General features: G+C 35.2%; 1 protein-coding gene across 9 annotated transcripts in view; it reads right to left on the bottom strand.

Moving 5' to 3' along the window:
* Positions 1-19,223, bottom strand: part of KCNT2 (potassium sodium-activated channel subfamily T member 2) — a 227,657-nt gene that overhangs the window by 51,583 nt on the left and 156,851 nt on the right. For 7 of the 9 annotated variants that reach the window (XM_088799157.1, XM_074317061.2, XM_074317060.2 and 4 more), the window contains 6 exons: positions 13,957-14,106; positions 12,213-12,442; positions 10,106-10,319; positions 7,984-8,089; positions 6,364-6,536; positions 1,841-1,912 (listed from right to left, as the gene is read on the bottom strand). In XM_088799157.1, the coding sequence (XP_088655283.1) occupies positions 1,841-1,912; positions 6,364-6,536; positions 7,984-8,089; positions 10,106-10,319; positions 12,213-12,442; positions 13,957-14,106 (945 nt within the window). The remainder of the gene's footprint in view (positions 1-1,840; positions 1,913-6,363; positions 6,537-7,983; positions 8,090-10,105; positions 10,320-12,212; positions 12,443-13,956; positions 14,107-19,223) is intronic. The other 2 variants (XM_074317057.2, XM_019746392.3) reach the window with 1 other exon arrangement.

Here is a 19,223-nt window from a genome sequence, read left to right on the forward strand (position 1 = left end):
AGAAGGTAAGCTTGACTGTAAAATATATAGAGATAGAATTTCAATATGAAAGATGAATATTTCATCAGCCATAAATCACTGAATTGACAACAATTCCACTATGAAAATGCTTGTGCTAAACAGCTAATCCCCTAAATGTGTCAGTTAATTCCATACTCAAACTATTGGCTGTTTTAGTTTACAAATAATCTTGGCAAATGATTTTAGTAATTATTAAATGAGTTTTAATTTATAGAAAATACAAAAAAATGGGTGGCATTTATGAGCAATCTAGAAACATTTTGTTCATCGCATTTTAACTTTCTATTATTGTTTTTACACTTATTTAATATTGCATTATAATCATTTTTTCATTTTTTTATTAGAACTGTCGATTTATTCTTATAACTCTGTGTCTATCCTACTTTCTCCACACTAATCAACCTACAAAAAAATCTTCAGCATGGTTGCTTTACACAGTTCCGCCACCAGATGGCAGCCTAAGAAAAAAAAGTCAGTAAGGATGGAAAAAAGTTGACAGATAATCTAATTGGCAAGGCCTCCCTCTCTACCCTATTCAAGGAGAACTAGAATGTGAATGTACAAGTATGGGGAGTGTTTGTGTGTTCTAATTAATTGGAAGTGTATTTATCGTTGTTGTTAAGGAAAATTCAAACAGAAGCCAAAGAAGACAGTGGTATGGAGAACCTCTGTGTATCAGTCACACAGCTTCAATAGTTATCAACTCCTCGTAGTCAAACCTGTTTCATCTCTAATCCTAGGACTTTGATCCTCTCAGTTCTTTTCCTCACCATAAATACTTGTACGGAAGCAGAATTTATTTTGTAGTTTACATAGACAAAGATAGATGGGAGGTTTATTTTTTCCTTTAAATGTACTGTTTTTCTAATGAATTCTAATTCGATAATACTTGCATTTCAGAGTAATATTACTAGTGATAAAATACAGGTTGATTTAACTTTCATGAATTTAAATAGTTTTAGTACATCTAACTACCTTTTAGTTGGGTAGTATTATGACAACTGTTAATGTAAATTATATTAATGTAAAATGTAGGCTAAATATATGTTAGTCTGTCCGGGCTTCAGTATATCCACAGCCAATAAACATTTTCAAAGTTACAAACTGGTTTTCAACATCTATAGGGTGAAATGTAGTTATGAAAGTTCTCAGTTGATAAAGTTAAGCGTTTTATTTTGAAGGTTCTAGCTGACATTCTTTTTAGATACAAAATTAACATTTTATAAGCATATTAGTTTTCTGATCTTTTCTATGTTTTTGTGTCATGTTCATCCATATAAAATAATGTGTTTTTTAATATTAAAGCATTGTACACATTTGACCTTTTAATTAACAATTATTTTTTTAATTAGAAATTATAAACTCTGATATGTGTTCCTAGAATAAAATAAACTCTTAAGGAAATGCTCCAAATTATAAATGTGACTTAAAATGAGCATTTCTGAATTATTTGGAAGGTTTCCAGAAGTTATGATAATGGTATCAATGTATCACGATGCTAAACCTTTCAGTTTTGTCTACCATAATATCGAGAGGAATAACGGTATTGCTGTAAATTACACAAAACTGTAACAGCTGTAGAAACTAGACAAAATGGACAAAATTGGCATGCAGCAAAATTTGCTTTAATTGTACAATAGATTTCTGCTTAGGAAGTTTGAACACTAGATATGTAATACAAGAACATAAGCTCTACATGCAAAATACATATTTGCAATACTAAAATGGCAAATTACACTCATCATGCAACACGGGGCACAGCACAAGACAGACCACAGGACACCACGCTAGTTAGTGTGCCAAAGACTTTGTCACCTACTTGTCAATAGAGCCCACCATGTAGTAAACCATTGGAAACCAACAGATTGCATCCAGAAAATGCATATCTGGCCTAAGTAGCAGATGGGTTACAAAATGAAACACAATGTCACAACAGTTGGCAGTACTTGGAGGGAAAGGAGATAAGTCGACTTAGTTTGCATTTCCAAAACTAAACACCACTGACAAGATTAATTTTAGGTGCTTTTTTCTTAACATTAATTAGAAAATGGTATTTGTCCTTGTTATGAATAATACAGTGCACTCAGAATTATAAAAACAAGTTGCATGTCTGCTTTCTAAATCAGAAACATTATGGCATTATGCTACGAAAACACTGAATTGATACATAAGCTTAATTATGATTGTATTACGACTAAAAAGTCTTATCCATGAGTTTAACAATTATTTATGCAGAGGAGGCCTTATAAAAGGAGGAACTAATAATTTTTTTCTTGGGTGACCCAAAGCACAGGGAACTGATTAGCCTACCTACTAAGAGCACGTCTCTCTAAGTAATATACGGAATTGCAACGTGCCCCTTAATGCAAGTATATCAACATATCAATAAATATATGTAGTATATGTATCCATGCACTCTATGTATTATATAAAATTAAAATGAAACTAATTCACCTTTTAAATTATTGCTACTTAATATATTGTTGAGTAAAAATTTATTATAACTGAAATCCTTACTTATATGCATATTTGAAGAAAGAATCATAAACCTGGAAGCTTCCTTAGAAATCACTTAATCTGTTATGTTTATTTTATGAAGTTATTCTTTCATGCATTTATTCACTCAGCACATATATGTATTCAAAACATTTTACATAATAGACATGTTAATATATTCAGGCATATGCAGAAGCTAATGTTGTATTAACTTGTACTATAAGAAATATAGATTTTTTTTCTTAGAACACATGGACAAAAGCACACAATTACAATATATATCTGAAAAAATAAACAATAGTTTGCACTCAAAAGGCAGAATTGGGAGTGATTTCACAGAGGTGATATTTAATTTGGATGTTAAAGGATGAGTAGGAGTTTGCCCAGCAAAAGAGAAGGAGACGGAAAATCTAGGCACAGGGAAATATGGCACCTATGATACCCCAGCTGCTTGTCTCAGCTAGATGAAGTCTGTTCTTCCTCGGCTGAGTCTCTCCCCATTGAACAGCCTCTTATCCCTTTACACTCAAAAAAAAAAAAAAAGAAAGAAAGAAAGAAAGAAAGAAAGAAAGAAAGAAAGAAAGAAAGAAAGAAAGAAAGAAAGAAAGAAACCACTGTTGCAATGTTTATTAAATTCCTCCCATCATTTTATGCCCCCGTATTATTACATATTATAAACGTACCTCAATTCATTTTTTAAACCCTGTTATTCCGTATATAAGTTATGTTCACTTCTTTGTTATCAATTATTGATGTTACAAGTTATTTCCAGTGTCTTGCTATTATAAATAATACTGGTATGGACATCTTTAGATGACTATTCTTTTCTAGCATTAGTTTCTATCACTTACCCCAAGACATTCACAGAAGGGATATTAGTGAATCGCAGCTTCTAAAATATGTTTATAGCCCGTGATTATGTGGTTTGCAACAAATATTGTAACAGTTTACACTCCCAGTAGATGGTTCTTTGATAGAACCATCTAGTTCTCTTTCTGGGCACTGCCCTGCTTCTTCAAATCCCAAGGACCACTCTAAGTGCTAACTCAAGACCCTCCACGTCTCTCTCTTTTCCATTTCTCATGAAATGGTTTTATCAGATGACTAGATGACCTTTCAGGTTGGGGTGGTAATCAAAATATTTAAAATCAGTGTGACAATAGACCAAGCAGAACAGATGGCCAGCCAGTAAGAAGTTAGACCAGTTCTAATGAACCAGTATCAAGTCCAAGATGTTTTCCCGTGTGACTGGGTTTTGTTTAATTACCACAGGAGACCTAGAAGACTTTTATTTGAAAACATTGTGGACACTTATTTTGATATGTTAGGTGTGTAAATAGTATAAGTTTAATTTACATTTTAAAGTCCCATACGGATGACATCTGTTATTATTTATGTCTGTTATGTTGATTTAATTGGTTCTTCAACTAAATTTCCTAAATAGCCATATACTGAGTATTATTTTCAGCAATGATCGTGTGAATTTAAAATAAAGTCTAACCCCACTAAGCTAATGAATAATTGTGTACAACCATCAATGTACAAATTCTTATAACATGGAAGTATTTTAAAGAATTAAACATCCTATTTTTTTTTTTTGTAATATTGTGGATATATTGCAAAATACTAGCCACTGTAGAGCAACAGGCACCTCATTGTTTTTTTGTTCTTTTTTTTTTTTTTTTTAAAATGTTGCATAAAACTTCCTGGAACATTACGTATTTGTGTTTAGCTTTTGTTTCCTCATTCTTGACCAAAGGAACAGAGGGCAACTAAGAAAAACGTTAGATACCATTTGCAGGAAGTACACAGAAAGCTAATAGATTTTACAGCATGCAGTCATCCTAACTCTTTGAAAGAAAATCAAACCCCACAAAAATCATCTAACAGTCAACAGCATGTGAATAGTTGGATTGCAAAATGCAAGTCATTAGGAAAGCAAAGGAAATTTTTACTGCAAGGTAGTCCACAGTTAAAATATTATCCTTGTTTCTACAAAGAATTGACAAACAATATTTTTTGCATGTATCAAGAACCTGTAAGTTAGGTAAGATCATATAGATGAAAAGAATAATGAACTCTGAATTGCATAGATGGCTCTAATTCTAGAATTGACCTGGGCTTGCGATTGGCAAGCTCAGTGTTGTAGGACTGAGCCCTTAACCTACGGGATCTGATGCTATCCCCAGGTAGCGGGTCAGGACTGGGTTAAATACTGGTGCCCCAAGAATTGCTTCTTGGAGGTGTGGAGAGCCACTCACCCCAACACAATTGAAATTGGGTCCAGGAACCCACTTAGGAGATTTACAGATCAGGACAAGAAATGTTAATCTTGCGCAACTGGGGAAAGGACTGCTTTTACCCTTTGCTTTACCACTGAGATGCTATAAGCACAGTTCCACTTCCACTTCGAGTCTCTGCCTATCTTCCTCTCTGCATTCTGGGCTTGAGTTGATCCACTTTGGCCCAAGCCATACAAGATGGCATATTCTAAGGCAATGAGCTTGCCAATGTCCCTGTCTTAAATCCTATCTCCAAGGGAGTGGACACAACAAATGCAAGAAGACCTAAAACCTGCCACCTTCACATAGTTAATTGAGCATCTCTTGGATGCCAGTTGAACCAGACCCTTAGAGCTTCCGACCAGAGAAGGTCCAGAATAAGGGATATATGCAAAGGCCCAGGATGTGATTTTCAACCACTCTGTTGCTGTAGCCATCCTGCAACCCAAAACTTACTCTCCTAAGATTTGTTTCATTAAGCTTTTATTTCTTCTGACATTGGGTCCCGGTGACTGCTTCTCCACACCTAAGCTAAAGTTACCTCACCTTCCCTTGGATGCCGAAACAATCACTGAATCACGACACCTGAAAATTCTTCAACTGAAATCTCTAGAGTTTTCAGTTGAAGTGCTCAGTTTTTAGAATCAATTACCACTGTGATAATGATGCTTAGAAAGATGCATCAGTGAATATCTTGATATTGGTATGTTTGGAATAAACAATGCCATGAAGTTATAATATATTGGGGAAATAGCTCTGTTTTAAGAAATTTATTCTGATAAATTTTAAGACAGAGACAAGGCAACAGGTTTTGGCCTCATATAGTTTTATCTTGAAATTCACAGCAATTGAAGAGGAGAGTTGGAAGACCTTGAAATATGGTCTTGACCTAAGGACCATCTGCTCCTAAGTTCCAGTCACAGAGAGGAATGTTATAATTTTAAGATACAATGGATTTGACTATAGCATTCAGTGACCTATATTATATTTACATAAGAATTTTGAAATGCTTAAGTAGTCTAATTTCACAAGAGTCTATGAATCCAACATTTTCAAAATTAATGAACATGGTAAAGCATTAATTATTCATGTTATATTATAAAATGTATATTTTAACCGTGGAAGAACTATAATCACTTATGATGATGCATCGTGGTTCAACATACAAAGATGGATCGTTAATGTGCTTCTCTGATAATTAACGGTTCTTTAGAAAGACAACCAGAAGTATCCAGTTTTGGCAGAGATTTTCCAGGCTAGTTGATTGATTTAAGGAAAACAACTGTAATTATTTCAGTGGCATGTTTCCCACTGCTATTGAGTAATGACCACTTACAAAATAGTTTTAAGTGAGAAGCTCAGGATATTTCGGTGATGTTTTAAGTATTTGTGAACTACAACTATAGACAATGACTATTTTGTCCCATAGCACGGAATCTGTCTCCCGGTGAATCAGGTGCCATAATGTATCTGATTTAAAATATTCTAAGCAAATTAAAAGAACTTATTTTTGACATAGTACTAAAACTCTTTGTCTCATTTGTGTATTTTGAAATATACTTACGGGTTATCCAACAGCAGCACAATGGGATTGAGTTCTTTCTTTGGTCTATAATATGCCCTGAGAGGAACAATAAAATTATACAATCCATTTCCAGCTGTTTCAGCTGCAACTATAATTAGTTTATTTTTGAATCCATAGGCTTTTGCGTCCTCATAGTAGTTATGCTGGCAACTCTAAAGAAGAAAAAAATATACAAAGAAATGCCATTTTTATACTCCACTAGCATTTGGTGAAATAATGTAGGGTATATGGATATGTAAAGCTAATCTAACTTAGTAAATCCTTTAGTTTCTCACAACTTTGAAAATAGTTCCATTTTCCATGTCCAGTTCTCCAGCCTGCTTTAGGAAATGGAGATATGCACGAATAAGACAAATTTGTATTATTTTGGAAATCCTCTTTCAGGAAAAATAGTGTGAATAAAAAATCAGTCACAGCGTCTCGAAAGGGGCCAATGCAGGTGAATAGGCCCTGCATCTTACTATGCATTCATGTTGCCAAAAATGCACAGCAAACCCTAGTATGAAATGCTGCGGGATGGTAAAGTAAAGGCTGAAAAGGAAATAAAGTGCTGAGAGATGGACCGTCCAAGGTCCACACAGCCACTTCCAGAAGAAAAAGGCAGGCTGGTTGTCATGTTCTGTCAATCTCCCAAAGAGGGACAGCAGCAGCCAGGAGTCACAATGCTTGTCATATGAAAAACAACAGCAAGAATATTAACGAAATGTGTTTGGGGCCTACGCATGCTCGAGGTTCCTGGCACTGTGTTAAGCGTTTGGCATGCACCCATTTATGTCATTCTCACAAGGGCACTGTGGGGTTCATATTAAAATCACAACCATTTTACAGATGTGGACCGGAAATGTAGTGGTGAAGTTATTCGCCTAAATTGCACAGGTCGTAAGAAAAGAGGTGGGATTTTTTTTTTTTTTTTTTACTCTGGCTAATTCCAAATTTAGAGAAAAGAAGAAATTCTTGTTTAGATTGGTGACATATTTTGACTTGTGGTGGTGGGATGTTAAGAATCTTTTTATTTGCTTTCCTATTCATCAGGAGAATAAATTCTGATATGGGTCAAACCCAATGGCCAGACTATGAAAGAGAGGAAAAGTCTTGCATTCTTAGAACCTTTGTGTTTTGGATGGCTTCTCTGACACATCCAAGCAGGAGACCAGACCTGTGGTAAAACCTTTAGAAAAGGAGATATTAAGCAAGTACTGATATAAGCTTGCAGTCTAGTCATTAGTAAATCCTTGTGAATAATCTGACCGTGTCAAGTGATTCCACATTGCAGCTTCGACAGGAATACCTGGGAACAAAAATAGTGCACGTTCGGCCAAAGTAATTTGCGGAAACTGGATGTTGAGAGTCTGGCACCTGTTTTCCCCTTCGAAAACATGACTGACTGACTCACTGGGTACTTTTTGTAGCGAGGTAACGCATTTGGGTCATCTTAGTGCAGTTAAAAAAGTAAAATTCACCACTTTATGAAACACATTTCCATTTGAAAAGATGATATCCTTTAAACATTTCATTCAGAATACCACACAAAAGTAAAGATATGTATTTGCAAAATGCCATAATTTCATTTCAAAGAGAAAAACGGTAACACATGTTTACCTTGTCTAGTCGTAAGCAGCAAAATGGCACTTTTTCATGAAGGAGATGACAAAACGTGGGTGAACTTCCTATATATGGAGAGTAAGGTGGGTAGCCTTTAGCATATCTGTAAAACAATTAGAAATAATGAATTGCCTTGACTAGCACGTGCACAGTTGGATGATTAAGTTACAGCCATGTTCCCCTGTAAGTTAGATGCAATGGCTTTTTGTGTTGCAATTACATTTTGAGAAGGCAACAGATTAGATTGGGGAAGGCGAACGGTGTCCAGAGACCAAATCTGGCCCATCACCTGGTTTTGTGAATTATAAAATGGTTTTTATATTATTAAAAGACTGGGGTGGGGGAAATCAAAAGAAGAACACTATTTCATGAGACGTGAAAATTATATAAAATTCAAATTGCAGTGTCCACAAGTACAGTTTTGTCGGAACACAGCCTTGCTCCTTCATTTTCTGTATTGTCTGCCAGTGCTTTCATGCTTCAGAAGCAGTCTTGATCAGTTGCAGAAAAGACCATGTGATCCGTAAAGTCTAAAATATTTCCTAGCTAGTTCTTTTCAAATAAAGCTTGCCAATCCTCAGTCTAAAAGATTTAGATAGATTTTTAAAAACAGTAGTGTTAATTTTTACAGGCTATATTTAAAGTAAAATACATTGGTTTTGATTCACTTTCTCAATGTTCATTTGCCATAAATGTATAACTAAAAATCAGTAAATATGGAGTCAATCATTTGGTTAAAGTATTTGCTAGAAGCATGCTTAAAATATCAAGAATATGCAGTTTGCTGACATAAAAATGGCCACCTGCACATTTTGGCTGTCCTCCTTTTTAAAATGAAACTATCAAAAAGCAGCAGCATGAATGAAAATTAAGAAATGAAAGAAAATCTTTTTCGTTTTTCTGGAAATAAAAAAAAAAATCTCTCCCTGTCAACCTTTTCAGAAGTACACGTAAAGAATTGCAATCTCACCTTACCACACCATTTCTAGAAATATATTGGTGGTCAAACCTCTGCTTGTTGCTATCAAATACTTCATAAATATATCTGAGTGCTATTGATTTCTTAGAGAGTAGACTGTGTTTTGTGGGTATAGCAATATTCCCTTGTAATAAATGTTTAAAAAGTGTGAAGGATTAAAAGAAGGAGTTTTCTAAGTTTCAACGCCATTTCAGTTCATTGTAGTTCAACTCAACATTAATGGAACATCCATTATATGAAAAATATTGGGAGCAGTGTTTGCATGATGCTACCACTGCCACCACTACCTAGTGCTACAGCTAACAGGAATTAATATCATCGAATGCTTACTCTGTACAAAGGCATTGTCCTAAGCACGTTTTCTTTACCGTCTCAATTAATCTTCATATGACCGTTATGAGGTAACACTTATATTTGGTTTGCAGATGAAGACATTGTGGATCAGGTTGTATAATCACGGACCCTTGCATCAAAGCCCTAGAAGGTGGACCTGCTCTGGGAAACACATCCTTTCAGACTCAGTAGTCAAGGCCGTGGACCACTATGCTTTGCTTAAGAAACAAGAATATAATAATAATAATATGTGGCTACAACAAGTAAACCTACTCCACTGAAGGCAAAACTGTGATTAATCGCATGTAGAGTGGTACAATTTACTGTGGAAGCTTAGTCAAGAGAACCAGTACATTTATTCATTCAAAATGTTATTGGTGTTTATGGTATGAAAAAGCCTGCTGAATACCGGAAGGGAAGTGTAATGGAGGAAGCTATGGTACACGTTACTGAGTAACTGATTGAATATCAGTAAGGACATGGAAGAAAATACATTAAAGGTAGAAGGTACAATATAACCCAAACCTACAATTACAAAAATGTAGCTTATAGCATGGAAATACTGATTTATGTGTTTTTTTTTTCTTTAAGGATAAAAGATAATTTAGAGAAAGCCTACAAATATATGTTGAAGTCAGAAATTTGAGGGCTTAGAATAAGCCTTTATAGTCAAGAGAGAGACTGGTATAGGAAGGCTGGTTTGGTAGAAATACGGAGGATTGCCTCTAGGACATCCAGAAGGTGTGCACATTACTTCCCATGGCACAAATGCCAGTACATCTTACAGCTTTGAGGGTCTACACATACTCTAAGTTGGAGGACGTTTTTTCATCTGGTGTGGTTTCATCTTCTGATTGATCACTTAGAAGGTCACATGTTTGAATGGAGGACGTGTCTGCGACCTCTAACACAGGAGCTATGCTGGGTCTTCTGATTTCTTTGATTCCCTCTGTAGGAAGAGACAGGGTAGGGCCACTTGCTGATCGACAGCTTGTGTCTTGCAAGTCGATAGCGACGGTGCCTAAAACAATGAAAAATGAACATCCGTCAAAGCATTTGCCACCGTTATTACATAATCGATCATTTAATGAACAAAGTGAAACGAGAGACAATCAGTATAACCAGGATGTATATTATTGTTTATCCTCGAATCTCAAAGGGTAGTTATTTCTTTTTCATGTGGGCATTTGTGCCATGTGAAAAAAAAAATCTGTAGCACAAAACATAAGATTTGTGAAATCCTGAAATACTTAGGGATTTAAAGTTAAAAACTACCTTTTTTCAAGTCACATTTATTTAAAATTAACAAAAAAATTCTTGGCCATTTCTATTTTTGTATTCCTCATTAAATCACCCTCCCCTCCCACCCTGCCATTTTGCTGACTTATCTTGGTCTTACTGATCTGTGACCACTTTTTATATTAGAACCATTAATATTTTATATTTATTCAACAAATATTTATTGAGTGCCTACTATGTGGCAAGCGCTATCTAGGCATTTGGGACGTGCAGGGAACAAGACAGACCAGGTTTCTACACATATGGCTTTATCCTTAAAATAATGAAGTAGACAAATGAGAAAAAAAGTCTTTTTAGATCGTGATAAATACCATACAGAAAATAACACAGAAGGATGTGATAAAGAACAGTGGGGCTGGGAGCAGGAGGAGGAAGGGGCTTTTCGCCAGGTGGGATGGAGGCCTCCTCTGAGGTCCAGACAATGGGTTTTTGACTGGAAAGACAATTGCGAGCACACAGCCATGGGAAAACCTTAAGGAAGTCAGAAGAGCAAAGCTACATGCTTAAGGCCAATCGCACTCAGGGTCACACCCTAGATTTTGTAATTATTCCTTATTGCACATAATCCTTATTCCTGGCATCTCTTTCTCTGACACTGACCTTCACCTCCTCTCTTTCCAGTTGGAATTATAATCAGTTACTTTACTACCATTTCAGTTTCCTTCAACCAACACGTCTTTCACTTGTTTCCCTAAACTAAGTTCCATAGTCCATCGTTCTGCTCCCTCTCTTACATGTACACCCAATAGCCTTGTTCTCCATACTTCCTTGTACAACCCAACAGCTATCATGCCACCTCTTTTCACTCTTGTGCAGTGATGTCAGAGTGAACTGGGTGGAAACATGAGGGCACAGTAAGGTGTCAAGCCAGCCCCTGAAGAAAATTCTTTTGAGACATGTATCTGTGAAGATGGTAGTCCAGAGTGTGTGTGTGTGTGTGTGTGTGTGTGTGTGTGTGTGTGTGTGTGTAAATGTGAAAAGACTCAGAGAGGCAGAGAAGAATGTACCAGTGTCTTTGAAAAAACAAACAAACAAGAATTTAGATAATGAGGATGAATTAAAATAAGGAATGAAGTCCTGAGAAGGAAAAAGAAATGGGTCCACAGCGTAAGCGAAGGTATTTATATTAATTAATAGAAAGGACGTTTTTTTCTTGTGACAGAAACTAAATGTAGGTTTGTAGGTAGTTTGGTGGCAAAATTTTAAGGAAATTTTTGTCTGGGTTTTTTTTTTTTTTTTTTTTTTTTAATTCTGTGTCATAGAAGCCATGTTCAATGGTGAGAATGAGATGGTAATGAAAGGAGAGTTTTAAGAAAAATAATAAATAATTGGAATAACCTGTTGCTAACTGCATATAAGACTTACAAAAGAAATAAAGATGTGTCAGGTGCTTATATTCTAATCAGAAATATAAAATAATTGTTGGTAGCTTTGAATTGGCTTAATTTCTTACCAATTTAACAGCTTAGAAATTTTGCTCTATATACTTGGTTACACCAAGTTTGTAATACACACAAGTATGTTCTAAATTTGACTTTGAGATTTTAATAAAAATTAAAGTATATTATTTTTTTAGAAAGAAGCAAATGGCGTTTTCAAATTGCTTGATACTTACCCATGCTGGCAATTATGCTATGTACAGGTAACCTAGAAGGTCCGTGATAAAATGACCTTGGCACATTGCTTTTTTTCTGCTGGTCTTCATTCTTAAATGCTGAATTCTCTTCTTTGGTAATATTAATATAAAAACATATATCTGTAGCATTCATAATGTAGCGAGGACCTGGATTCAGTAAAATGTTTTTATTATCCTCCCTCCTAACACCAATCAAGCAGACACCATACCTAAATATAAAAAAGAAAATAAAAGAGTTTAAGAATTGTAACTCAGCAAAGGTCTTAGTTTTGTTAAGTTTGCATATGTAAGGAAGTCAGTAAACTATTATAAGGCAAAGGAAAAATAAAGCCTCAAATTAAATAATTTTAAAGATTCATAGTATCCTAATAGTTCAAGGCTCTTGTTTTTTACAAGAAAACTATGTCGTTAGTGTGTTGTGAAATCAATTTATTTGATTATAACATATATATATACATACATATGTGTGTGTATATGTATGTATATATATATATATATATATATATATAAATATATGTGTGTGTATATATATGAAGAAGAATAGAAGAGAATAGAAAACATCAAAGTGCATACCATATAGTAAGGGTAATAATTTTTGGTAAAGTTTTTTGTGCGTATACTGAGTCTTACCACAAAATGTATACCTTGCTTTGTTCAAAAAAGGTAAAACTGTATTTCCTACATTAATCAAAAAAGTTTGAAAACCATTGGCCTAAAGGAGAGAAAGAAACTTACCCAAAGTCATAAGAGAAAGAATCAGGATCCCTAAATTTACTTTTGTTCTGTTTCTACCGTATTTGGTTCACTCTAAGTTTTAGAAAAATATTCTTAAATAGTCTTAAATAGGTACGCCGCTCAATTAGGAGAAATAACAACCACTAAAAGTAACATACATTATTTTTAAAATTCTTATTTTTTTTTCAGGATAGGCTCCAAAACCAAAATATCCTGAATACTTTTATTTCAATATGCTTACAGTATCACAAATAAATCAAGCTTAACAATGTGATATATAGATGTATCACAGAATTGTACACCTGAAACCTATGTAACTTTACCAACCATTATCACCCCAATAAACTTTAATTAAAAGAATATTTTTTTAAACATCATATTGAGAATTAAAGTGGAATACACTAGATATTGGATTAGTAGAATATACTAGATATATCACAAATCCTAAGATGTTATATATTTATAGTACTGATAATAAATTATTTTTATGATAAACATGTATTTTCATTTCTTAATTAAATACTGTTTTCAAGAAAAAGGGGGAAAATAATGTTCCATATTTGAATTAAAAGGAACTATCGTTAATTTTTTTCATATATTTTTATGGCCAAAGGAAATCTTTAAAAATGTCTAGTTTTTATAAATGTTAATATCACTTTGTGTAAATTTTTAATCAACAATTTAAAATGAAGCTCTACAAAGAAAATGAATTTTCACATATTTGTGAATTCTTAATGGATGAAAATATTTTTAAAGATAATTTAAAAGTTACTAAAGGAAATATTTCTACCAAACTATACTTTGCGCCTGACAGTCTTAACTTGTGGAGACCATGCGGAAGGTCAGAGTTCAACTGTCTCAATAAGCATGTAAAAAAGTCCAGAGTCTTGCAACTCACGAGCACCAGTATGGGTTGCATTTTAGAAAACTATATTCAAAAGGTATGGTTGAGTCATAGTTTCATTCCACCTTGGAAGCAGAAACGTACTTTTTGTGTGCATGGAACGAGGCATACGTAAAACTCTTTCCTTCATATTCGGCAAAAAATGTACTTTCTTCCAAAGTAATATGGTAAACTTCATTCCCAGAGCACCTGCCGTACGTCTTCTGCCATTGTTCTGGTGATTGCTGGCCTTCCCTGCAATGAAAGCACACACACACACACACACACACACACACACACACACACACACGGAGAAGCACAGTGAGGGTGACTGAAAGGACAGCTGGTGTTTCCCACCTGTAAGGGCTTCCCAGCACAGTTCAAAGAAGGATCTAGGTAGTGCTCTATAAGATGGTATTATTTACAAATACAAACACTACAAACATTTTGAAACCAACACAATCTATAAGCTTGAGAAGTAGCAGATTCCTAGAAAGTAGATTTTCACACCCCAGTTAACAAAGGCATTTATGCTGATCTGAATCAATGATACAGCATTTGATTTTTAGCCTCTGTTTATCCCTTTCCAGTCATGCCCACTCTCTATATATTCAACATGTTTTATAGTCTTGGTAATATGGCCCACTTTGTCTCATTTATGATACCTGTTTGGCCCCTGTAGCTGACTGATTCTGTTTTGTACTTAAAATTATCAATGTATACACATCAACTTATCAATTTTATTCCATAGAAAATATACTCTTCATTTCTGTCTGTAACGTAGCAGTGGCTTCTTTTCACTTATGTTGCAGTTAAGAAAAGATACTTCTGGATAAATGAAGGATCTCCAAAAGATATCCTCAGAAGCATTTTTTAAAAAAAGAAGATATATTTAACACAGAAAGTGCACTTTCTTTTTTTCTGGAATGTTCTGCTCAGTGGCCTTGAAAATATATTTTAAAAATTCAACTTATGAAAAATTTGTTGTAAATACCCAATAGCTCATTTTTCCCATTTTGTACAGTAAATTCCAATCACTTTTTCTGAATAAAGCTTATGAACTCTGTAAGTACAAGAAATGAACATTCAAGAAAGAAAGTGATAAATATATAAAAAGCAGAATATTTTATCGTACTCTAATTCTGAGTGGATAAAAGCAGAAACGAAGTGATATCTACCATATTTAGGGTTTAAAAAGCCATTTTAAACTCTGAGTTTTGTCTAAAGGGTTATTAGGGAGGAAAGACATTTATAAACATTTTCACAGTGTCAATACATTTTTTAAAACCATATATTTTCAACGTGTATTTCACTTCATTTCCTCTTAAGAGGCCCTTGGAGTCTGACTGCCTGATCTGAATCCCAAGTCTGCAATCTTGTGAGTTATTTAACTTCTCAATGATTCTTTATCTCTTCTGTGAAAAATAGTTTCGGCCTCATTGGGTTGGATAAAATGAGGTAATAGAATAAATCACTTGGCAGATGTTGGAATCACAGTAATCACTCAGTAAATGTTAGCTTCCACTATTGCTTGGCTGTTACACCTGCCTTGGTGCTATATTTTGGAGCTACTTTCAACATGCCTCGTCAACCTACTGAACAACAAAGCTCTTGAAACCTTTGCCCCTTCTTTTCTATAATGTTAATATATTTTTGGAAATAGGAAAATAAAATGAAACCTTTCTAACTATTGACTGCATATGGCGATGCCTAACTATTACTTCCTAAGGATGATTGTTCCTGGTGGAGAAAATGTCCCCTTTGGCAAACAAAAGTAAAATTCATGGTTATGTCCCGCTGCTTGTCACGGGGGTACTTGGCAAAGACAGAGCCTATTAAAAAGACTGGAAATTAAACAGAAGATGCCGGTAATTCATCAGGGCTTGTCTGAGATCCCAAAGGCAGCATGGGGTCAAATAATTGTCACACAAGGGTACAAAAGCAATTCAAGAGAAGCATGAATCTAATTCCAGGGGCTGCAGTGGGAATACAGTATGGTAACTTGGAAGGGAATGGGATTGTCATTACAAAGTCCTCCTAACCATGCTATACTTGCCTTTCCAATTTCATCCATACTTCTCTCTTCCTTCTCTTGGGTGCCCTTGGACAAGAAGTTCAGGGAAGGCCCTCTCATTAACAAGGCCTTTTCACAGTGATGTTCCTACACCTAAATTACTCATTCCTTGACCCACAGTTTGGTCATTACTTTCTCAGCTCTACAGTGTACTTTTTCCATAATGCTGACACCAAATTGGATTAACTAACCCTTAATGCCCTGCTTCCCTGTGAAATCCACTCCATGAGGAAAGGGATCAGGTCTTATTTGCCGCCATCTTTGAGACCTGACTTCCGTTTTGGCACCAAGTAAGTGCTTAATAGATGTTCTGTTAAATGAACACAGAATAATCTAACAAGGTTCTTCATGCTCACTTACTAAATGCCCTGCTTTTCTAATTATATAATACCTTCCTCTTTCACCAGAATCATTTTTCAGGTATAACCAATTGCTTTCCCTATGATGAATGTGCAGTTAGAATTAGGAGGGGGAAAAATCACTGAGTTCCGTAATCATTAACGGGCATGAAATGAATTTACCCTCAGCCTCAGCAGCAGTGAAACCACACAAGATATTAGGGACAAAAAGCACAGAATGGGGAACTTAGTGGAAAATTATGAAAAGCCATTTAATGAAGTTTTAATATGTGTTTACACAAGTCAAATGAACCTTTAGGGAATATAATAGGCCTGTGTGCATTTACTTACTATTAACTCAAAGTACCCTCCAACCTGCAAAATAGTGCAATCTGTAGTCTGTTTCCTACCCGTTTGAGGCTGCTGGGCTATGTGATTGTTAATGGAACAGTAATGACTTTCCGATATTGGCTTATGTCCACCTTTAGTTTCAAAATAACTGCCAGCTCCTGCTGTTTGTAAAGGTATTAGTGGAAAAGGAAAAAAATAATAATAAGACTAGGAATGTGAAAATGAAATATTCTATTAAGAAAATAAATGAGGAACAGAACAATAGGGTGTGCTTGTACTTGAAAGATACCTTTGAAATCTTTATTTTCCCCCAAAGGGCTGTGCTATAGAATTCATGCACCCAGTACCAGTCACAAGAGTCTTAGAGAAAATTCAGGGGGGCAGCCTAGAAGGAAAAGAAGCTTGCGTCTGCTAGTCGGTGCATTTTAAATCCTAAACAAATGTACCAGTGAGAAAAAATACTTGAAATTAAAAAAAAAAAAAAAAAAAAAAAAAAGGAGGAAAGTGTAAGGAAAGGTTACAGAGAATTGCTTAGGAGAAAGGAAGAAAAATGTCTAGTGAAGTAAATCATATCAACATCCTCAAGATCTTGTAGCCTCAGCCACGCTCTGTCCAGTGTCCCATTCCTGTCCCTTAATAACGTCTTGGACAGATCCCGTTTCTTTCAAACCATGATCAGTCATCAGAAAGCCCAGTCCCACCCAATTTGAGACTCTTACCAACTCAGGCTTTGCTCTCCCTGGGATGTTGCTATTCTCTGAAGTCTAACTGGTCATCAGTGTCCTCTAGGAGGTGTCGTGTAGATATGTTTGAAACTCTTTGTGGGACGTGAGATCGCTGGCAAGCAAGAAACTCTCTCCCACTCTCCGTCATCGCATTTCTTGGGGGTACACCCTACGTACAGCCTGTACTTTCTCGGGTTCCTCACTTGTAGACAACAGCCTCAGGTGGGGTGCCGGAAAGACAGCTCAGATCTTTTTAAGTTGTCATTGTGACTTAGGAAACCCATGTGTAGGAGATAAGGGTGACCTCTAGTTCTGCTCTCTCTCTCCAAGTCTTCTTCCCTCCATGTTCAAATAATCACAGAAAACTACGCAGGCAGGTATCTGACTGGGAAATGAGACACTAGTTCCCACTTCCTGTAGACACCTCTCTACTCCATGGGTAGTAGGTAATTTTTTTTTACTCCATCTCACGTGCCTGGAGGTAGGTGCAAGAGCTCCCCCACCCTTTGCTCCTTTGCTGCTCTGTCTGCTCCGCCCTCCCCACCCCGCCATCTTCTCTTTCTATAGAAAAGTGACGAGATTAGAAAATGGGATATTTCACTTTTCTTTCTCCTCAGTTTTGGATTACAGTCACCAATCCTGGCACAACATGAGAAGTCCCTCTCAATATAGAAAGAACGGGTTAAAAAAAAAAAAAAAATGTATGTTTGTTCTATTCTGTGTATCGTCCCCAAGTTAGAAATATCATTTGTTCCAGTCAATTTTTGAATGGCGCATAAATCAATTTTGACAACTGATTTTATTTTCTTCAAATACAAGTCGCACACTCCTCGTTAATCACTGATTACACCTTCAAGGCAGATGGGTATTTATTGCCAGAGAGCAAATTAATGCACATAGCAGTTTCCTGTGCTTCAACACAATCAGCCAAGTGGAACAAAAACTGTTAGCTAATGAGTATATACTTGGATCTGCTCTTTGCAGAAATGTGTTTTAATACAGGCCTCTAAACGCAGTAAAAAAAAAAAAAAAAAAAAAAAAGAAAGAAAGAAAAGGAAAGAAACTCGTACATACTTTTGTTTTTAAAAGTTGCCCCGCATCAGATGTTCCCAGTGGGAGAAAAAAGGATTTAACTGGAATTTCCTGCTACAGATGTAGGAAGTTGAAGTCTTAGTATATTACATACTCTGTTCTTACTTCAGGAATGTGTTCAGTAATGTAGTTTGCATTTAAAAAATAACAGCATAAAACCTTATTCTAGTGACAGCTTCCTACTTTTTATAAATATGTGCATTTTTGTAAAATTCATACTAAGCAGTTCTAGAAAGTGAAAGTTGATTTTTGCAGTCGTGTTTTCTGTATGCATATTAAGGATGACTCTGAACTAACAGTGAATACCAAGAATAGTGACCGTGATATTCTGAAACCTTCAAGGTTGTAAAAATACAATCATTAACAGGAATCCACCTCTGTTACAATATTGTATATGTTGTCTTAAACACCGTGCATTGTAATTATGGGATTTATTTTGCTAGTACGTTTTGTTCTCTTCAATCCTAAATAACGTAGTTGATTATACAATAAATGATCAGTATCAAATTCATCAAAATTAACATGGATTGCCAAATTAGTTTTTTGTGTATATTTATTTTTATTCTCAAACTAAATTATCAGTGGGAATGAAGGTACCCCGCAACAAGAATCTTTGCTATAAAATCCATTCTTCTTGTGTAATAAAAGACTTTGCATGTAACTAGATGGAAATGTTTGCCTGAGGAAAAGGATGTCATTTAGCTTTATGCTAGAAGACTTAAATAAAATGATTTCCTTATTGATACTCCATTTCAAAGAGGATAAGAAAATATATTTATTATTTCATCATAT

This window comes from Rhinolophus sinicus, chromosome 6, assembly GCF_057876585.1.
Source record: "Rhinolophus sinicus isolate RSI-liver-muscle chromosome 6, RSI-T2T, whole genome shotgun sequence".
Taxonomy (NCBI): domain Eukaryota; kingdom Metazoa; phylum Chordata; class Mammalia; order Chiroptera; family Rhinolophidae; genus Rhinolophus; species Rhinolophus sinicus.